At 35.9% G+C, this 19,914-nt stretch overlaps 1 protein-coding gene across 4 annotated transcripts in view; it reads left to right on the forward strand.

Moving 5' to 3' along the window:
* Positions 1 to 483: 483 nt before the first annotated feature.
* Positions 484 to 19,914, forward strand: part of Graf (GTPase regulator associated with FAK) — a 432,476-nt gene continuing 413,045 nt past the window's right edge. For 3 of the 4 annotated variants that reach the window (XM_069824366.1, XM_069824368.1, XM_069824367.1), the window contains exon 1: positions 484 to 780. In XM_069824366.1, coding sequence (XP_069680467.1) covers positions 621 to 780 — 160 coding nt within the window. In that variant the 5' untranslated portion in view covers positions 484 to 620. The remainder of the gene's footprint in view (positions 781 to 19,914) is intronic. The other variant, XM_069824369.1, reaches the window with a different exon arrangement.

Consider the following 19,914-nt stretch of genomic DNA (forward strand, 5'->3'; position numbering starts at 1 on the left):
AGTGTGGTGGTGGTGATTATTATTATTATTATTATTATTATTTCATTAATGAATAGCTTCAAATGGAGAACAGTTTGTTTAAGAACTACAATGGTGTCTTAGTCATATTCTAAGCTGAGGCGTACAAGTCTTGGAGAATTTTATTCAAGATATAGGCCTAGAAGACCTCTTGGTGGACCATGACTCCGATGGAAGGACCAAGTGGACAGTGATCTCTACCATCAAGCTGCAGCTGAAGACAGGAGCCTACAGAGAGCATTAATGAATGATATCAAAAACCATCCCCGGGTTTGAGTAGTAAAGAACACAAATCACGTTGTGATAAAATGAGATGACGTGCCTGGCAATCTTGGACACAGCTGCCATCTATCTTAGATGTAAATTTATTTTGTACTAATAAAAATCGAAAAAATATAGCGATTATCCGGCAGATGTCGCAGTAATCCTTTAAATACGGTTAGAAACAAAATGGCGTAAATTGTAGAGTGAACAGGTCCGAAGTTAACTTCGTGTATTTAGTAATCATTTGTCAGTGGTCGAGTGATGTGTACGTAGCTGAGGAAGTTGGTTATGTTTCCATAAATTTTGAATGGTGTGCTGTTAAGTGTTACAATTTTACCATGGGGGTGGGACTACAACCGCTAGAATTTTCTGATTGTTTAACTGATAGCCCGTATTTTAGAGAAAAACTGCATACACATGAGAAAGAACTTGAGAGAACCAGTCAACAAATAAAAGGACTAGTGAAAGAAGTGAAAGACTTGCTTAGTGCTGCTAAAAGTAAGTTTTGACATGTGATGAATCGTATTATTTACAAATAGATTTTTCATGTTGTTAAGAGTTGAGTTATTCAGAATACATGTAACATCATTTTGACGTCTACACCAAGCATGTAAATGAAGGCGTGAAGGGCAGTTCATAAGTACAAGTAGAATTAAAATGGGCACATCACCAATGTTCATATGTTTATTAAGATGATCTAAATGTTTTTATATTAATTTGAATGTAAAATTAATTTATAACCAAGATAAAGTTTACACAGGTAGGACATAGACATAGTACTGCAAAAACGTTTTTAAAGAATTTTGTTCCAAATTTCAAATTGACATAACCTCTCACAGTATTTTAAGCTTAATGGTTAATTTTTATTTAAGAGGGAAAGGAAGGTATCCGTGTTCTGAAATTTATCCTTTTATTTTATCCATTTTTGCCATATCTGCTTATAATATTGTCCCATTTTCCTGTAGCGAAAATTCGGTATGCTTTATATAGGCCTATTACAATGTAAGTAATTTAACAGTACTATAATTAAGTGAAATAGTACAGTACATATTACCTATCGTATGATATTATGTTATGTAAGATGTAATTCAAATTTCGAAGAATCTTGTGTCCCGGGTAAAATGTAGATTTCAATACATCGATCAAATTGGGTTGTATTGTAGGCCTGTGTGAAAGGTAATTGTAGCCTATATTATAATCCATGCCAATTGCGTATTTTTGTTACGCAGTATGAATGAATTCACATAGGCTAAACAGGTGATAGCCTATAATTATTAGTATTTACACCTTCTTTAGAATTAATGTACTGTAGTATCAGAATGGGAATAATGCGGCGACAGATATTTTATGAAATTTTAACAGGAAAACACGCACATACATACAGTTGTGAGTAGGAAATGGTCAATTTGAAGAGAAGTAAATATTAGATGTTCGTACTTCGAACTTATTACGTGTTTGACAGAATGAAAGTGTTCCTATAATATTTCTGTTCACGTTTTTTTAGAGATTTTGATAGAATAAGTTAAAAGTGTTCTTAGAATTTCTATTCACTTTTTTGTTGTAGTTTATAGTTACTAAGATAGCAAGACAAAGTAGGCTATTTTGTTGATGATGATAATAAGACAGTTATGAGTTACATACTCATGTGTGATTTAGAACTCTTCAAGACTCCTACTGCAAGTTTTAATATATCTAGGATAAACATCTAAAAAAACACTGTTCTCTTGGACAGTTGTGATGCATAATTAGATTGTATAGTAGGGCGAATAAATGACATTTACGTTTCTCAATAGAAATTGAGGTATGACTTGTATTGACATAGCCTATTAAAGTGTACTGTACGAAGTACGACATACAGAAAACAGGTGTTCATATGCTGTTGTGTACTGTGGTATTTTAAATTCCCCCATTCATTCAACGCCTGCTTATAGAATAGGCCTTTTTGCACGTCATGTCTACATTGTATCGAATATAATATGCCTGTACATTTGGAAGACACAGCCGGTTTTCTTACTACATAAAGCCTTACTATAATCTGAATGTACAGTCTTTAGACACGAGTGGAGAATTAAAAGTATTAAATAGTTACCCAGAAATCCATAATCATCGTCGTGTTAAGTCGACCTGGTTGGCAAGTTAGTATAGCGCTGGCCTTCTATGCCCAAGGTTGCGGGTTCGATCCCGGACCAGGTCGATGGCATTTAAGTGTGCTTAAATGTGACTGCCCATGTCAGTAGATTTACTGGCATGTAAAAGAACTCCTGCGGGACAAAATTCCGGCACATCCGGCGACGCTGATATAACCTCTGCAGTTGCGAGCGTCGTTAAATAAAACATAACATTTAACATTTTCGTCGTGTTAAGCATTTAGGCTATGTCATGTAGCAATCTATAGGCTATTTATTAAATCCATAATTTCTTCGAACGCTTTCTATGACACTATCAATTCATTAAAATTTTGCTATAGTGTTGAAACTATTCATTGACATTTGCTTGGATAGGAACAATATTGTTTTTAATTCAGTACTTTAATGTACACTAGTAACAGTTGTCAAAAATGCGTGTATTGATAACATTCTCTTAAAAAATGTATGCCTAGCTATTTCGTAGTGTTTTTGTGAATTTTAGTGTAGGTGCGAGATAGCCTTCCTCGTTTGATGTGTCTGGTTACGCCTTTTTTCTATTTGTCTGTCTCTTACATTAAAACCGACTCTCGCTTTAAACAGTTTTCCCAATGAAGTGTCCAAACCCAATAATTTTGTAAACGTACTTTTGTGATTGTAAATGTTAATGTGATCTCTCATACGGAACTAAAATGTTAGACTGAACTTATTCATCCCACGTGTTAACCTAACGAAGCAAATCGCCCTAGTTATTGACCTAACCTGATCGACTAACGGATACCATGTTTAAAAGCATTTTCAAGAAGATTCATTTTGACAACAGAAGCTTCAAACTGAGAATTGCTTGATATAGATAGGAACTCGACCTGACTGTCGCTTTCGGTAAGAGCACTGCAAACAGTAGAAAAAAACTTTTCAGAAACATGTTTGAGATTATTTTTCGGAAGCTTAAGGAGCATTTTACCGTGAGAAAGGAAAGAAAGCTTTCGCTGCTATTATGGTAGTCTGCTTGAAATTTTTGTTTGGTTAGTTACGCGTGCATGATGATTCGATAGCCAGCCGGAGACTAAAGCAATAGCCTACATAGGCCTACATACCTTCTGATGGTTGTTTCTTTCAGCGAGTTTTGTGCTCGATGTTTTAGTTGTGTTATAAAATTATTCTTGTTATTTGTATTCTTACGTAACTTAATTGGTAACCATGACGCAATCTAAATGCATCACCCACAGACTTCAACTTGGATAGGTCTGCCTACATCGAAAGTCATGTGTGATTCAGAGAAAAAAAAAAAGTGTTCTCCTTCAAAAACGTCAGAATCGAAAAAAAAAGTTTTAAGGCAACAACGATCGAGAATAATTTTGTCTCCGTGCTCCATGTTACAATTGAAACTTAATGCTATTACGTTGGGGTCATCAATTAGTTTTTAATGAGTTATTTAACCATACTGTAACAACTGTGAGGTTATTTAGTGTGGAATTAATGATATCGAGATGGTGTTTTAATGATACGAAACCGCGGATTCACTACGAATTATCTGACATTCGCCTTACAATAAAATTGGGGGCGAACCTCGAAAAAAATCCGAACTCATGCCCAAGCCTGTCTCACACCAGAAAACCAGCTTATTATAGCTAACTGAGCTACGTCAGCAACTACCGATTAAGTAGCGATATAAATGCACATCTTAGAATGACTTTTTTTTTATTTTGTAAAGGTAATTATGACTGAAATTTTCAACTCTTACAGTTTTAAAGTTGTCATAAAATTTTTAACCACATGTTTGAGCACTTATCAGTACACGCTGTAACAAATTTTAACTACACTATGTGGGTTTAATAGTAGTGCTTAAGGAACCTGCAGGTTCATTGCCGCCCTCACATAAGCCCGCCAGCGGTCCCTATTCTGTGCAAGATTAATCCAGTCTCTGTCATCATATCCCACCTCCCTCAAATCCATTTTAATATTATCCTCCCCATCTACGTCTCGGCCTCCCCAAAGGTCTTTTTCCCTCCGGTCTCCCAGCTAACACTCTAGGCCTATATGCATTTCTGGATTCGCCCATACGTGCTCCATGCCCTGCCCATCTCAAACGTCTGTATTTAATGTTCCTAATTATGTTAGGTGAAGAATACAGTGCGTGCAGTTCTGCGTTGTGTAACTTCCTCCCTCTTAGCCCCAAATATTTTCCTAAGAATCTTATTCTCAAACATCCTCAACCTCTGTTCCTCTCTCAAAGTGAGAGTCCATGTTTCACAACCATAAAGAACAACCGGTAATATAACTGTTTTATAAATTCTAACTTTCAGATTTTTTGACAGCAGACTGGATGATAAAAGCTTCTCAACCGAATAGTAACACGCATTTCCCATATTTATTCTGTGTTTAATTTCCTCCCGAGTATCATTTATATTTGTTACTGTTGCTCCCAGGTATTTGAATTTTTACACCCCTTCAAAAGATAAATCTCCAATTTTTATATTTCCGTTTCATATAATTTGCTCGTCACGAGACATAATCATATACTTTTTGTCTTTTCGGGATTTACTTCCAAACCAATCGCTTCACTTGCTTCAGAAATCGTTGAATTTTCTGCTATGATTAATAGTTGTTCTGAGTTTAATTTTGTCAGATACTGTATTCCGTATTTTAAAGGAATAAGTTAGGCTATATGATACGAACTTTAATGTTGACTAGGCTTTTCTTTCCCGTTTCTTGTGATTGCATGATCTACATTTGTGATATTTCGATTTATCACTGACGTATTGCGTTGTTTCAAGATAACGTTATCAATAACTTGTACCTCAATAAATATAACAATTTCTGATTGCTACTTATCAAGGATAGGTGGCTTGGTAGCTCAGTTGGTAGGAAAACCGACTAAGGACTGAAAGGTCTCTGGTTCAGTTCCGATTGGTGGTGGAATTTATCTTGAGAATAGCCCCGGAGTCCACTCAGCATCCTGTCAAGTTGGGTACCAGGCCTTCTCGGAGGTTAAAGGCGGTTGGGGCGTGGTGCTGACTCACCATTGATTCTAGTGCCGAGGTCGTGAAAGCATGGAACTGTGGCATATAAAGAACCTTTAATCACAGTCTAGTATATATAGTCGCGAAGCTCAATACGTAGTAAATATGCAAACATTAGATAGTTGCTCACCACTAGGATCGCCAATATCGCCTCATTACAGGCAATGCAAAATAGTACCGTCACAGTCTATTGTTTATAGCACCCTCAAAACTCAAGCTTCGTGACTGTATATAGTAGACTGTGCTTTAATGTTGTACTGATTACGGATGTTACGCTGTTCAAACCATCTTTATTTTTAATTTTATAATTTTATTTCATTTTAAACATTGAATGCTTTAAGAAATAAGGCAAGATTAAAATTTCACAAGACGTCATCAGCCACACAATGTTAATGTATTGAATGAAACTCAGTTTCTGAAAGCAATCATAATTGAATTCAAATGACGAATTATTTTCTTAATAATAATAATAATAATAATAATAATAATAATAATAATAATAATAATAATAATAATCTTGCACAGGATAGGGGACCGATGGCGGGCTTAAGTTATGTGAGGGCGGCAATGAATCTCCGGGTTCCTTAAAAGCCATTTGTAATTAAGTAATAATAATAATAATAATAAGAAGAAGAAGAAGAAGAAGATATGCTTGGAAAAATCGCATAAAATAGTCCATAAAGTGTGTTTAAAATATTATTTAAATATGAGTTTCTTGTTTACATAATATATTTAAATCCTTCCTTATTTAACTGGTTCCTGTGGAGTGGCTCAGTGCCACAGTTGCCTAACCCACAAATTTTTAAGCCTCTGATTTCTGCATAGAATGACTGAAATTTATCGTTTATGTGTGACAAAGTACATGTACTAGATAGGCCTAACTATTATATGAAGAGTTCAGAACCATAGTGGGACAAGCGCCATTTACTAAAACCGTAGAAAACAAGGGTTAAAATGAAGTTATTACTATAATTCAATGGAAACATATAGCAAGTAATATAAAGTATACACATTAAAACAGAATGATATGTCAGTCTGCATTAAACTATGGCATTCACTTAACTTCAACCCTTGCTTTCTCCGTTTTTAATAAATGGCACTTGGCCCACTATGGCTCTGAACCCTTCATATGATGGTAAATGAGAAATAATTTCCAATTGAGAGCATATAATTTTAACAAACGACAAGTTTAGACTTCAATAACTTTTTCCACCGCAATTGTGGTTTAAGCAACTCTGACACTGAGCCATTGATATTTTTTTCTTGTACATTCGTCCCAAGAAAAAATGGCGGACTCTTCTTCGGGTCAAAATCAACGCGCGGTTCTCTTTTCAAAGGAAGACTACTGCCCGTCCGAGTAGTTATGTCGCATCTGCTGGCCCCTCTGTAAAGGCTAGTGGCTGGGTTGTTAGGTTCTTTCCTGAAAATATTTATGTATGAAATTGGACGTGTACGCAATATTATACAACTGTTCAAGACAGGCATTGAAATGTGCAGTGTTTATAGGACGTAATGCTTGCCAGAAATGGGTTTTAGTGAGCACCAGTTTAAAATCAAACAATATTAAAATTATGATGGAAAAATAAAAACTAGCTAGTTTTGTTCTAAGCACACCAGGTAGTAATGCTCATACAAAGAGGATGTTTTATGTCATGAACAATAATTGGACAGATGTTCGAAACAGGAGCACGACACATTTAATCAAATCAGAGCTGCAAAATGCAGTCGACTTCAATTATTACGCGAGAAAAAATCTGTCTCAAAATAGCCTACTTTTAATTTAAGCCTAGCTGCCAAAGTGTAGAATAAAGTTGTTTTTTAAATAACTGAACGGAATAATTTGTAAATTTCCAATGTGAAATTTTGTCGATTCCTTAATCTCCCGTATTTTCTTAAAAAAAAGTTGGCAACCCTAGTTGCTATAGTAACCATCGTGCTCTATCGTTTGCTACCCGTTGCTTGTACAGCTGTCAAAAAAAAAAAAAAAAAAAGTGGCCGCACTCGTGAACAGCGAATATTTTCAAAGTCCACTTCGGGTCGCGGCGATGTTACACGATGCATGTGCTTGTAAGCAGTTCCGGAACTATGAAAGTGTTCCATATCTGCTCCTCGCAGACCAGCGGTAGAGTGCTTGTTTAATGATTTAAAGGTTCTGGGTTCTCGCCTTCTTCAAGTTTTCATTTTATTTTTTAATCGTTCTTTAGTGATGTAAATGATATTCAAATTATCATTTATATCCAGTTATCGTTCTTGATGGATATCACGTTATTTATATTTTGTTATCGTTCTTTAGAGATATGAATAAAATTCAAGTCATCATTTGTATTCTGTTATCGTTTTATAACGATATGAATAATAATTATTACTATTGTAGCTACAGTATCTCCAATGGGGGTTAGCCCTATTTTACATATGTATGTTAAGGCTATAGTTTTATACACAAAAAAGATAAGCATAAAGAGAAATGGAAAAGAAAATTAAATTAGCTTACGCGATGTAAACAAAACATAAACAATCCGTAAATTAGGCATTGCAATTGCAAAACAAATATCAGTTATCAATTTGAAACATACAAAAACATTAACAACACACATACGTAACACTTCTATAACACAAATATGCAGCTTTCCGTACCATACATCATAAATTAATACACAATAGTCATACAAACACAAACTATAATTACGACATTGCGACGACATCAAGCATCCCATAACTGACTTACATAACAAATCAAGCATCCGTTGCAACACATACACTCCAACATAGTAACCACACTTTTAAAAGTTACAAATTTGGCTCCAAGAAGAATAAATAGGACACTGTTACTAACTACTATACTTCTACAATTTCTTAAATACATCTGTAATAAATCTGTGAAATTCCGATATGAATAATATTCACGTTTTTTATATTGTTATCGTTCTTTAGCGATATAAATAATATTCAAGTTATCATTTATATTGTTTTCCTTCATTAGCATTATAAAATAATATTCAAGTTATTTGTATTGTTATTGTTCTTTCGCAATATAAATAATCTGTATTTTATGTAGGTAATTATTGTAACACAAATAAATATCTTTCTTTGTAAAATAGGTTATTTTATTTAGATAATTAAATACGTATTGGGTAGCTCAGTTGGTAGAGCAGCTGGCTGGAAGGTCCGGGGTTCGATCCCAGGTGGTGACAGGATTTTTTCTCGTTGCCAAACTTTCAGAACGGCCCCGAGGTTCACTCAGCCTCCTATAAAATTGAGTACCGGGTCTTTCCCGGGGGTAAAAGGCGGTCAGAGCGTGGTACTGACCACACCACCTCATTCTAGTGCCGAGATCATGGAAAGCATGGGGCTCTACCTCCATGCCCCCCAAGTGCCTTCATGGCACGTTACGGGGATACCTTTACCTTTATTATATAATATCTTATATTAATTAAACAAACCGATATTTATCATTTATATTGTGTTATCGTTCTTTAGTGATACTGTATAAATAATATTCAAGTTATTTATATTGTAATCGTTCTTTAGCGATATAAATAACATAAATTTAATATTAGGTTTGGAGAAATCCAGTTGCATAATACTGCTATTAGTTTTTCTTTTGTATTATTACATTATACTATCTTGAACCACAATAAAATGAAAAGGAGTAACGAGGAATTGAACCTGAGACGTTGACATCTAAATTCCGACGTTCGTCCGCTGAGCTACGAGGGCAAAAGTGTGGAAACATTTTCGGAAAAATTGGCCCAATCACACTCTAAAATTTTCTGATGATTCGTAGAAGCTAGTCCAGGATGCGGGGGGCAAAGGCTAATTGAGATTTCCCGATCTCTGGTAGGGTCAAACATCCTGATAGAATTAATATTTAACCCTTGCCGTGACTTTCGGTGAAGTCCGGAGAGCCCAATTAGTCAAATCCACTCTCCTCATCTCCACGCTTGGGCCCCCTGGAATTTAATAAGATGCGAAAGAGATAGTGGTGTGCGGAAAGCAACTGGATGTTACCGCATTTAGGCCTATCCTTCCCAAGAAAAACTGCAAACATGAACAAAGGAAGCTTTAAATAGAAGAAGAAGGATCTTCTGCGGATCTCTGGAAAAAGAACTAAGGAAGAGACTAGTGAAGTGCTTTGTGTGGAGTGTGGCATTGTATGGGGAAGGAACATGGACATTACGACGAAATGAAGAGAAACGAATTGAAGCATTTGAAATGTGGATGTGAAGAAGAACGGTGCGTGTGAAGTGGACAGATAGAATAAGAAATAAAATTGTGTTTGAAAAAGTGAGTGAAGAAAGAATGATGCTGAAACTGATTAGAAAGTTAAAAAGTAACTGGTTGGGTCTCTGGTTGAAAAGAATAATAGACGACATTAGGATATGTGGATCATATGCGGAGACTAAGAGGAAGGCAGAAAATAGGAAAGATTGGAGATTGCTGGGTTTGCAATGAAAGACCTGCCCATGGACAGAACACTTATGTATGTTCAGAATGCCTGGAATATCGTGTATAAAAACAGTCGCTATTTGCAAAGACTAGTCAATTCCATGCCCACTCAACTGCAAGATGATCGAGATAAGAGGAAGATAGACTAAATATTGAATTGTGGCTTTTTGTTTTGTTTTTTGAACGCTTAATTGTTTGAATGTTTTAAGGCCGACGTCAGTAAATTTGTTTTGTTTATGCCACGAAGGATATTTTTATTGAGAATAAAATCTTTTTTCTTTCCATTTGCAGCCACAATATCATAATGATAAAGTCATGGCATAATATATTAATGAACCTGATGTTAATTACTAAAATAATCGTAAAAGAGAAAGGAGCCATTATGTATAGTTTGTCTCTCTCAAAAACAGAACAAAAAAGAACATAAAAAGCACGTGGTTGTAGTCGAACGCAGGACCTCATGAATAAGAGGCCTGAACGCTACCATTATGCTAGCGATAACACACAGAATACTTCAATTATAACTGTAGATATCAGGCAACGTGGTCCAATAACATGTAACATCGCCTTCTCCGAATTGTAGCGAAGATACCCGAAGGGAACTTTGTTTCAGGAGAGCGGCCACTTTTTCTTTTGACAGCTGTGCGTTCTCTACCATTCGCATTGCATATGCCTATGCCTCGACATTGTGAATTAATTTTTCCAATTTGACTTGTCGACTGTCGTGTTAAGTGTTTATGGAATAAGGTGAAATTGTAGCCTTGTTGAAATCGTTTGACACCACTGAAAACGTTCTATCACTTTGCAATCTCGAGTTAAACTGCCTCGTCTGCTGCGCGATCCGCCAATTCGTGTTTCAGATTCACCCCTTCCGCGTATCCCTAGATGACGTCACCTGCTTCAACTCAAAGTCACGTTGGATACTTTGATCCTTCGTCTGTCGACCGCCTTTTACTTATTTGGAATATGCCATATAGTTTAGAAATTATGTGCGCGACAAAACTCACCTGCAAATGTCAGTCGACTTTCTGGGATGGCACCCTACTACTGGACGTAGTTACAGACGTATCGATGTCAAAGTTCATTTGAAGTAGGTTCACAGATTTTAATGAAAAAGTGGCAACACTGAATGTGTCAGCTGCCATTAAACTGTTTATGCATTCTTATCAAGGCCGCAACAGGCAGGGACAGTTATCAGGATGCTGATAATGCAAGTTAACGGCTGTTGATGCTGATAAGAATTTATAGAAGATGGTCGGTGTCTAGTTCAGTGACCACCAACATCTCTTACCTCTGAAGTCGAAGGGAAGTAAGTCCAATACCTCCATTTTGAGATATGGTGAGATGAATATTCCACTTTGTGTACAGCTTTATGACTTAATTGTTTTAAATATCGAAATACGTAAGTAACTATCCATTCCTGCAATTCAGGAGTATCATCATCAAAACAAGCATAAAATATTCATTTCATTTAGTGTTCTGCCCAAGGGCAGGCCTTTCACTGCAAACCCAGCTTTCGCCAATATTCCTATTTTCAGCCTTCCTCTTTGTTTCCTCATATGATCCATATATCTTAATGTCGTCTATCATCTGATATCTACTTCTATCCAGAACTCTTCTCCCGTTCACCATTCTTTCCAGTGCATTCTTCAGTAGGCAGTTTCTTCTCAGCCAGTTCCTTTTCCTCTTCCTGTTCAGTTTCAACATCATTCTTTCTTCACCCACTCTTTCCAACATAGCTTCATTTCTTATTCTGTCTGTACACTTCACACGTTCCATTCTTCTCCAAAACACTATTATATCAATCATAACCTGAAAATCCATGCAGTGACTCTTATTTCCTTTTGCCTACTGACGCAAGATCTGTACTGTGCCGTATTAGGACTATCAGGTGATGGCATTGCTGCTAGGATGACACCATTTATGAAATTGTTCAATACGGGTACGTCACTGCTTTGTGACAGTTTTGATGAGATTGTCAAATTCCGGTATTTGGCTTTGCGTTATACTGCGGTATTGTTTTGACACGATTCATTTCTTAAAATTATTGATTCTTTTACGTGACTAGCCATCATAATTATGTGAAGTTGACATCAGCTATTTTCGTTTTATGATTAATCGAATTCTAAATTAGCTAGTTCCTTCCGTCATAGATACGAATAATCATCCTTCTATGAACGTAGGAAATCTCTGTGGTTGAAGGTTCCAATGTCATGTTTTTTCAAGTAAACACACTGTGAGGATAATGTTGAGTTAGTATCTCTTGGGCACTTTTAGATCCCTATTAACGGTATATGAACACGTGGTAGAACGAGTTCAGCATGACAATGACCACGGATTATCATGCCAGGCATGATTCATATCCGTGCTTTTGGGCGCATTAAACCTTTGTGCACACGAGGGTTATGCGGAAGCTTGATAACGTGTAAGCAAACTATCCAGCTTACATCCCTTTTATTTCTTCCATCGCCATAGGAAACTGCTTCAGAATGAAGAGTGTAACAAATGTACTCTATTTATACAGTAGTATTGTGTATTATTTAAGATAAGTTGCGTCGAAACTTACAGGAAAAGGATATCACATGTTCATGCAACCGCATGAAGTAACTGAACTGCATTGGTTTGTGTATGTGACACAGGATTATCATAATCTCTTCTGTGGAGATACAGTTTATCAGAGTGCAAACATGTGTTGGGAATTGAACTTTGATCATTTGCTCTGCCAAGCATGAAATCATAACTTTCAGTTTTCTGTTGCCGTCGAATGATGTGAAAGATATTCGATGCTTTAATAATTTTCTTATTATTCATCCTACACACATTAGATAGTAATGACCCGTTGATTTGAATACATTTACAGAACATAGTCCATTCACAAAGTCTTTACAATAACTCAAAGCAAATTCCAGCCATTCCTATTGGACGCAGTAGGTACAAACGGTACGCAACGACGTGTCTCAACCAATCATGGCTGCTTATCCTTCAGTTGTTATCACCTCCCTACTATTTTTGTTTGTTTGCCAACATTGTACTTTCAACAATTTTATTGTACCTATTAAAGTGATTCATGTTTATTTCATCATCCTTAATTAAAACTTTTCTATCATTAATTTTTTTTTTATATTTAAGTTAGGTTATGTTATGAAATTAAATGAATAGTGACGTATCAGAGATTGCTTAATATAATATATTAGTGATTGAAGTAGAATGCAACTTTTAATAAAAATGAAAATTGAATCAACAAAGCCTTCTTGACTAGTAATCGTCTCTACAGTTCAATGAAGATTGTATAGTTGGCAAAACTGATAACAAGAGAACAGCTCATCATAACACACAACTGCCATCTAGCGGAATATTTGTAATGATGAGATGGTATAATAATATATTTTCAAGATAGTTTAATAGTTTAGAAAGTCAATGTTTTATTGTACTCACTCTGTTCCAAAATATGGTATAGAAAGATGTAATTTATTCCGATCCAAAATATGGTATAGATTTGTTAAAGTTCTCAGTAATATAATGTAACTTTAATACATCTTCTAGATACTTATTTCTTTGATGAATTAACATAAGAAAAACTAATAAATAAAGTACATTTCATTCTATGTAATGTCAAATTAATAAAAGAAAAAAAGAAACATTGTTTTGAGAGAGGCAAATTAACATAAACACTGCAATAAATTACAACCCGCTTTTATATGAGTGTTGTGCCTTAGATATTCTATTCAAAATTGACTGAGTTTGAGTTACATTTTCTGCAACAGGAACATCACAGCATGTGCCCATTTGATTTCTGTTCATAATGAACTATTTAAGTATAGTTTGATACACTACAGAAGACTAGAAACATTCACAACTGCACTGTCTGATAGTCTCTTCATTACTGAATACCGCAAAGCATTTCGTGCGCGCATGTGTATTTCGGTGGTATAGTATATACAGTCACGAAGCTCGATACGTAGTAAATATGCATCCATAGATAGTTGCTAACCACTAGGATCGCTACTATCGCCTCATTACAGACAATGCGAAATAGTACCGGCACAGTCTATTGTTCCTAGCACCCTCACAACTCAAGCTTCGTGACTGTATACATATACTAGACTGTGACTATACCATATTTTGGAACGGAGAGAGTATTAGAGTACTTTATTTCTTCTAATCTTTATATACTTTCTTCTAATCGTGTAAATAGTCAATTAAATCCCACTCAAGTTTGATTTTGTCTAGTGAGATTACTGAAGATATGCAATAATGGCCACCACTTCATAGACTGGGACACTTGGTTCAAAGTTACAAATAATGGATACGCGGAATATCTGTCTGGTCGCCCGGAGGCGGCTAGTTTCCACTTTCACATCCTGCGAGTCGCACCGAGTATCTCCAGCTGATTGGACCACACCCACGCTCGTGTTGCAATCGATGGTTCGGACAGGTGGCGACGTGCAGGCTCGTATTTTCCGGGTTTAAAGACGTTACGGAAACGCGGGGCGCAAATTGAACTTAGTCCTTCGTAAGGCTGTTTTCATTTGAAATGGAAGTGCAAACAGCTTCTCTTACCATAATCTGTACCCAAACTTCTTGCTTATTGTGGAAAGGTTCATATAAGCCCGATTCACACGGGGCTAGTTTACAGGAGTCAAGTGCTTGAAGCCTTTAAACTTTACGCCATATTTGTGATCACTCGGAGACACTAAACTTGAAACCATGTTTCACACGTAAAAAACGCGCGCTGAATGTTGTATGCATGGGGAGGTACACTGTTTTCAAGGGTTTTTTTTTTTCTTTAAACCTTTTTTGCGAACCACTTCTACAGTAATATTTTGGACACCTTGTTCCTTAAGTTTTATAGAAAGTTTCTGAAATAATTACCTCGTGTTTAATTTTAATTTTCTTATTATTGAAGTTTTTTCGTGCCGTATATTCCACGGAAGTTCGTGCATGTCATGCACTTCTAAAAATAGGGTCTATATATTTATTTACTATGACTTACGGGAAAGTAGGTACACAGGTTAGATGCCCATCAAAGCACCTTCTTCACATAAATTTAATTTATAATTAGTGATAATGATTCATATGGACTGCAGTTATAAAATACGTACTAATATATGCAATTCATTAGCAATAGAAATAAAAGAAATGAAAACATGAAAGATATATTGCTTATTATGATTAAAAAATCAGAAATTTAATAAATCGATACTTGTAAAAAATTGCATGGACAAAACATGGAAAAAGTTGTGATATTTGTCTCGATCTAGAGATATTAAATACCAAATTCCTTCTATATATATTTGGAGGGATATAAAATGGAATTACTTTGAGTATTTCAACGGAATCAGTATTATTTTTGTTCATATTTTTCTGAGAAATATCGAGTAAGTCGTTTTGTCATTGAGCGTGTGGAAACCAAAAATTCATCTCAATAATCTAGTTGGGAACTGGAATGGACAAGATATTTTGAATATCTTGTAGGAACTTAAGGGAATTTATTCTGTATCAGCTCGATAGAATGAAGGTTGTTTTTACAACGAGGATTCCAAATATACAGTAGCGTGTTTCAGTTGCTTCTAACCAGATGTAGGCCTAACCTAAAAACAGGTGGTTGCTTGAATAATTTCGAATTACAAAGCCAAGTGATTTATAAATAGAATTATTAGTAATTTTTAAAATGTGGAGTGTGAAAGTTAAATTAATCTCAATTTCGATACCTAAATTAATTAGCTATTAATTAAAACAATCACACACTATCCACAATATCTGCTTGCAAGTTGCTACAAGTTAGCATTCACACGCGGAAAGTGGTGGAGTCAAGTTGATCACGTGACGGGAAAGTAGACACAAAAGTTGTCGAGTCGTCAACTCAAATTCTGCTTGACCGCCAAGCCACAGCTTGACTGTCTCGACCATATCACACGGGGAAAGTCGAGCTGCTTCAAGCACTTGACTCCTGTAAACTATCCCCGTTTGAATGCCCTATAGAGTGTCTGTAAGTTATATAACATGGCGTTGGATATTTGTTGTTTTGTCAAATGTCCGAAGACAGGTTTAAACCTCATAGGTGACACCAATAAGGCATCATCATTCGAACTAAGGCTGTGTCTCAAAGCTCAAGTCCATACTATACACTAGTGACTAGCAACTAGGTGACTTGTAGACTACACACTAGGGAGCTTTGGAAATTTATGCTTGAAACATGGTCATCTTCTAAAACCATGACATCACGGTGCAGTACTAAATTAAGAAGGCAGTGTCCTAATGCAGTTTCATTACGAGTTATGTGGAAAAGATAAGGGCTTAATATATTACAATAATGTTTAAAACATTGTACAGAAGGTACTAATAATGTCAGTGTTCAAAGTTAACGTGTTATTCTACATTATATTTACATTAGTTCACTTCCAAAGCATTTTCAGATTTCATAACTCCAATTGCAGATGAGGTATCCATGTTTGTTTAGTGAACAAGTCATCAATCAAGCAAGCATTTTCGTTTACTAGCTACTACGGACTTGATTGCTATGCACTATGTAGCTTTGGATCATAACTTCTGACGTCACATCCGGCTATTTAGTCAACAATCTAGTTCACTTCAGCTGAAAATGTAGCTTTGAGACACGGCCTAACTTTGTTTACTTGATACAAAATCGTATTCTATGTATGAATAGCAGTATTATAGTGTGGAATCTTAGAAGCAACACTGCCAAAATTTCATACAGGCTGTTAGAATTAGGCAGAAGGTTGACTGTTTTAGTGTGGATAATATGGTGCACATATTTCAAAATAAGCAATAAATTATGATTGATTACACATTATCGTAGCAGGCAATGCGATAAAGTCAACATTCTTTACTCATTTATTTTGGACGTCAGACTGTACTTGCCGCCGAAGCGAGGTTGAGATCCCTACACTATGTGCCTGTTGGCAGCAGCGATCGCGATGTGGGACAGATGTCACAGTTTCTTGTTAACCGAGTCATTAGGATCACTCTTGCCCGTTATGTGTTGTGGGACAGTCTGTCTGTCCAACCGTCGTCGGCGTGACACAACGTGACCGGCGAGGCAATGTAGTGCGTTCACAAACCGTGGTTCGCTGCGTTTCGTTACTTACGATAAGCGAATATGCGACAGTTCTCTCACTTGTCAGTACGCGGCCCATTTATTTTTATATTAGTCATGCTCGCAGTCCTTTTGTCAACAAACATTTGAGTAACACACCTTCGTGAAGGAAAACGTCATTTCGTGATATATATATATATATATATAGACACACACACACACATACTAGTTATTTGGCCCATTTCTTTCGTCACCTTGACCTGCCGCAAGGAGTTCTTGATTGTTTGTACCTGTAGAAAAAAAAAGTTGTAGCTTTCCGACTACGAACCCAGTGGATCCGGTTTCGGGTCTCGGGAAACGGATGTGCGTTGTTTTGTATTTTTTTTCTTATTTTGAATTTTAATCTATGGCCGTACAGAATGCTGTCATCTGCTTCTGATTTGAAGTAATGGTTTATTGGCCCTTGTAGCTCACAATAAGAAGCTGGTCTATTGATCCTAAGTTACTGTCCGGTATGGGTTCGAATCCTCCTTGTTCTGATTGATTTGAATTTCGGAAGGTGACACTACGAACCAACATAGCGAACTTAGAATATGTAACCGTGTAATAAAATGGATAACTTATTAACACAAAATAAATAAAGGCTATAAACAAATTACTTATTGGGTTCAACCTTAAAAAGTAATAATAATGGTATTACTATACCAGACGCACAAAAAGAGTGATGGAAGGAGAGCAGTTTGTATGCTAAATTCTGTGTTATAGTGTTGTGTAGTTAACTATCGGAAGACAGGTTTGAACCTCACAAGTGATACCAAGAAGCCACCACTTATGAGGCAACTAGGCCAGGAGATAATGGAGAAGGGGTGGCCAGTTTCTTTCTCCCTATTACACTAGTCAGACTTTAGATGCATACAAACAATTGTTCTTCCTTTGACAAATATCGTCAAGTGAGATGTACTGCCTGATAATAGATGTACATATCAGCCAGAACCTCAGTTAGAGGTTTGTTATAATGTAAGAACAATAAATTTGAAACGAGAAAAACATGTATGTATAGCCTATATAATGTATGAAGGGTTCAGAGTCATAGTGGGCCAAGCCATATATTAAAAACGCAGAAAACAAAGGTTAAAATTAAGCAAATACCATAATTCAATGAAACATATAGCAAGTAATATAAAGTATGCACATTAAAACTAAATGATATGTCAGTCTTCATTAAACTATTTTATTCACTTAACTTTAACACTTGCTTTCTCCATTTTTTATATATGGCGCTTGGCCCACTATGACTCTGAACCCTTCATTTTATATTATATATAAGGCTTTAGTCTAAATCATTTTATTATATGATACAGAAACATGTAACATAAACACATTAGGAGCCAAAAGTTTTTCACTACAGAATATATTTTTACAGAGGTCAGCGAGGAAATCAAGAAGAGATGGAAGTCTGAAAAAGTACTATAAGAGAAATTGAAGAGTCCACTGCAAGAATGATGGATGTCACTTTCTTGTCGAAAATGAACCAAAACTGTCAATGCATAGCTTAAGACATATAGAATGTACATACAGAGTTATGACATTAACACTGATAGTCATTGTCCAGTAATGATCGGAAAATCACAGTTAAGCTTTGAGCGCTAAGCATTTCAAACTTTCAATTGCTTCTCCTGCAAAATGTATTATTCCAAATGACATCCATCATTCCTGCAGTGGACTCTTCAATTATGGAGATGGAAAATAACATTTTATAACTAATAATTCGAGGAAGAAGATTAAGATGGTTTTGGATATGTTGAAAAGAATGTCAAATCAGATATTACCGAGGAAAGTATTAGAGTAGGAGTTAGACGGAAGAAAAAAAGGGGAAGGAAGATTAAAAGAGAAATGTATGAATGTTGTCGACTTAGACTGACAGGAGAAGAGAGGATGCAGCATATAGAACATTATGGAAGAATAAAATTTGTTAAAATTATTGTGTTGTAGGAAATTCCTTAATGATTATGATATTGACATATTATTATTATTACTACTACTACTACTACTACTACTACTACTACTACTACTACTACTACTACTACTACTACTACTACTACTACTACTACTACTACTACTACTACTACTACTACTATTATTACTACTATTGTCAAATCTTTCACGTTCTCAGGATTCAAGTACCGCGTATTGCGTCAGAATGCAGATAGCATTCCCTAATTTGCTATCGTACGTAGAATCCCAGATGCTTATTATATTATGAAGATCACAGGGGAAAAAACATGATAAGTCACGTTTTACTGTTTTTATAGGAGAGCAAGTTGAAAGTTTCGAGACTCATGATATTATGTTGTCTTTGGGTTATCATTCTTCAAAGTTCTTTGGACCTATAAGATTCTTATTCTGTACAGTTAAACTACGCAAATCTACACTATCTGAGCTATTACATGACATCTAAAACAGAATCGGTAATTTTGTAGGCCTACTTATCACGTTTTCCTCCCGTGGTCTTCATATGTAATGATATTTTATTTAGTTTTGGAGTACATTATTATGTAGGATTAATTTCTTGTACCTAAATAAAACAAATCGATTTTTCGTTTCTCTTTTCTTTTGGCAAACAGTAGCAAGACATTGCTCGACAGAGGACAGCTATTGACACCTACAGTGCGTATGACTTCACTGCCACAGCTGACGTGTTACTTGCGGTTTTCATGAGTATGTTACATTGTAAAAGCCGGAACTCCGTGTCAGTTGCTGTGCACTTGTGCGGCGTTGTTTTTCACGTCTTCATAATAATACGAACTGCGAGGAAACACCTGCAGAATTGCATACACAGTATACAGCGACCAACGCCTTATAGGCAGTGCTCTAGGAAAGCCGTATACAATAGGCAATGTTATGACGATGGTGATAGTGATGATGATGAACTCAGAAGATACATTCGTATGGAATTAATATATGCATACCATGAATTGTACTC

This window comes from Periplaneta americana, chromosome 4 (assembly GCF_040183065.1).
Source record: "Periplaneta americana isolate PAMFEO1 chromosome 4, P.americana_PAMFEO1_priV1, whole genome shotgun sequence".
NCBI classification, from domain to species: domain Eukaryota; kingdom Metazoa; phylum Arthropoda; class Insecta; order Blattodea; family Blattidae; genus Periplaneta; species Periplaneta americana.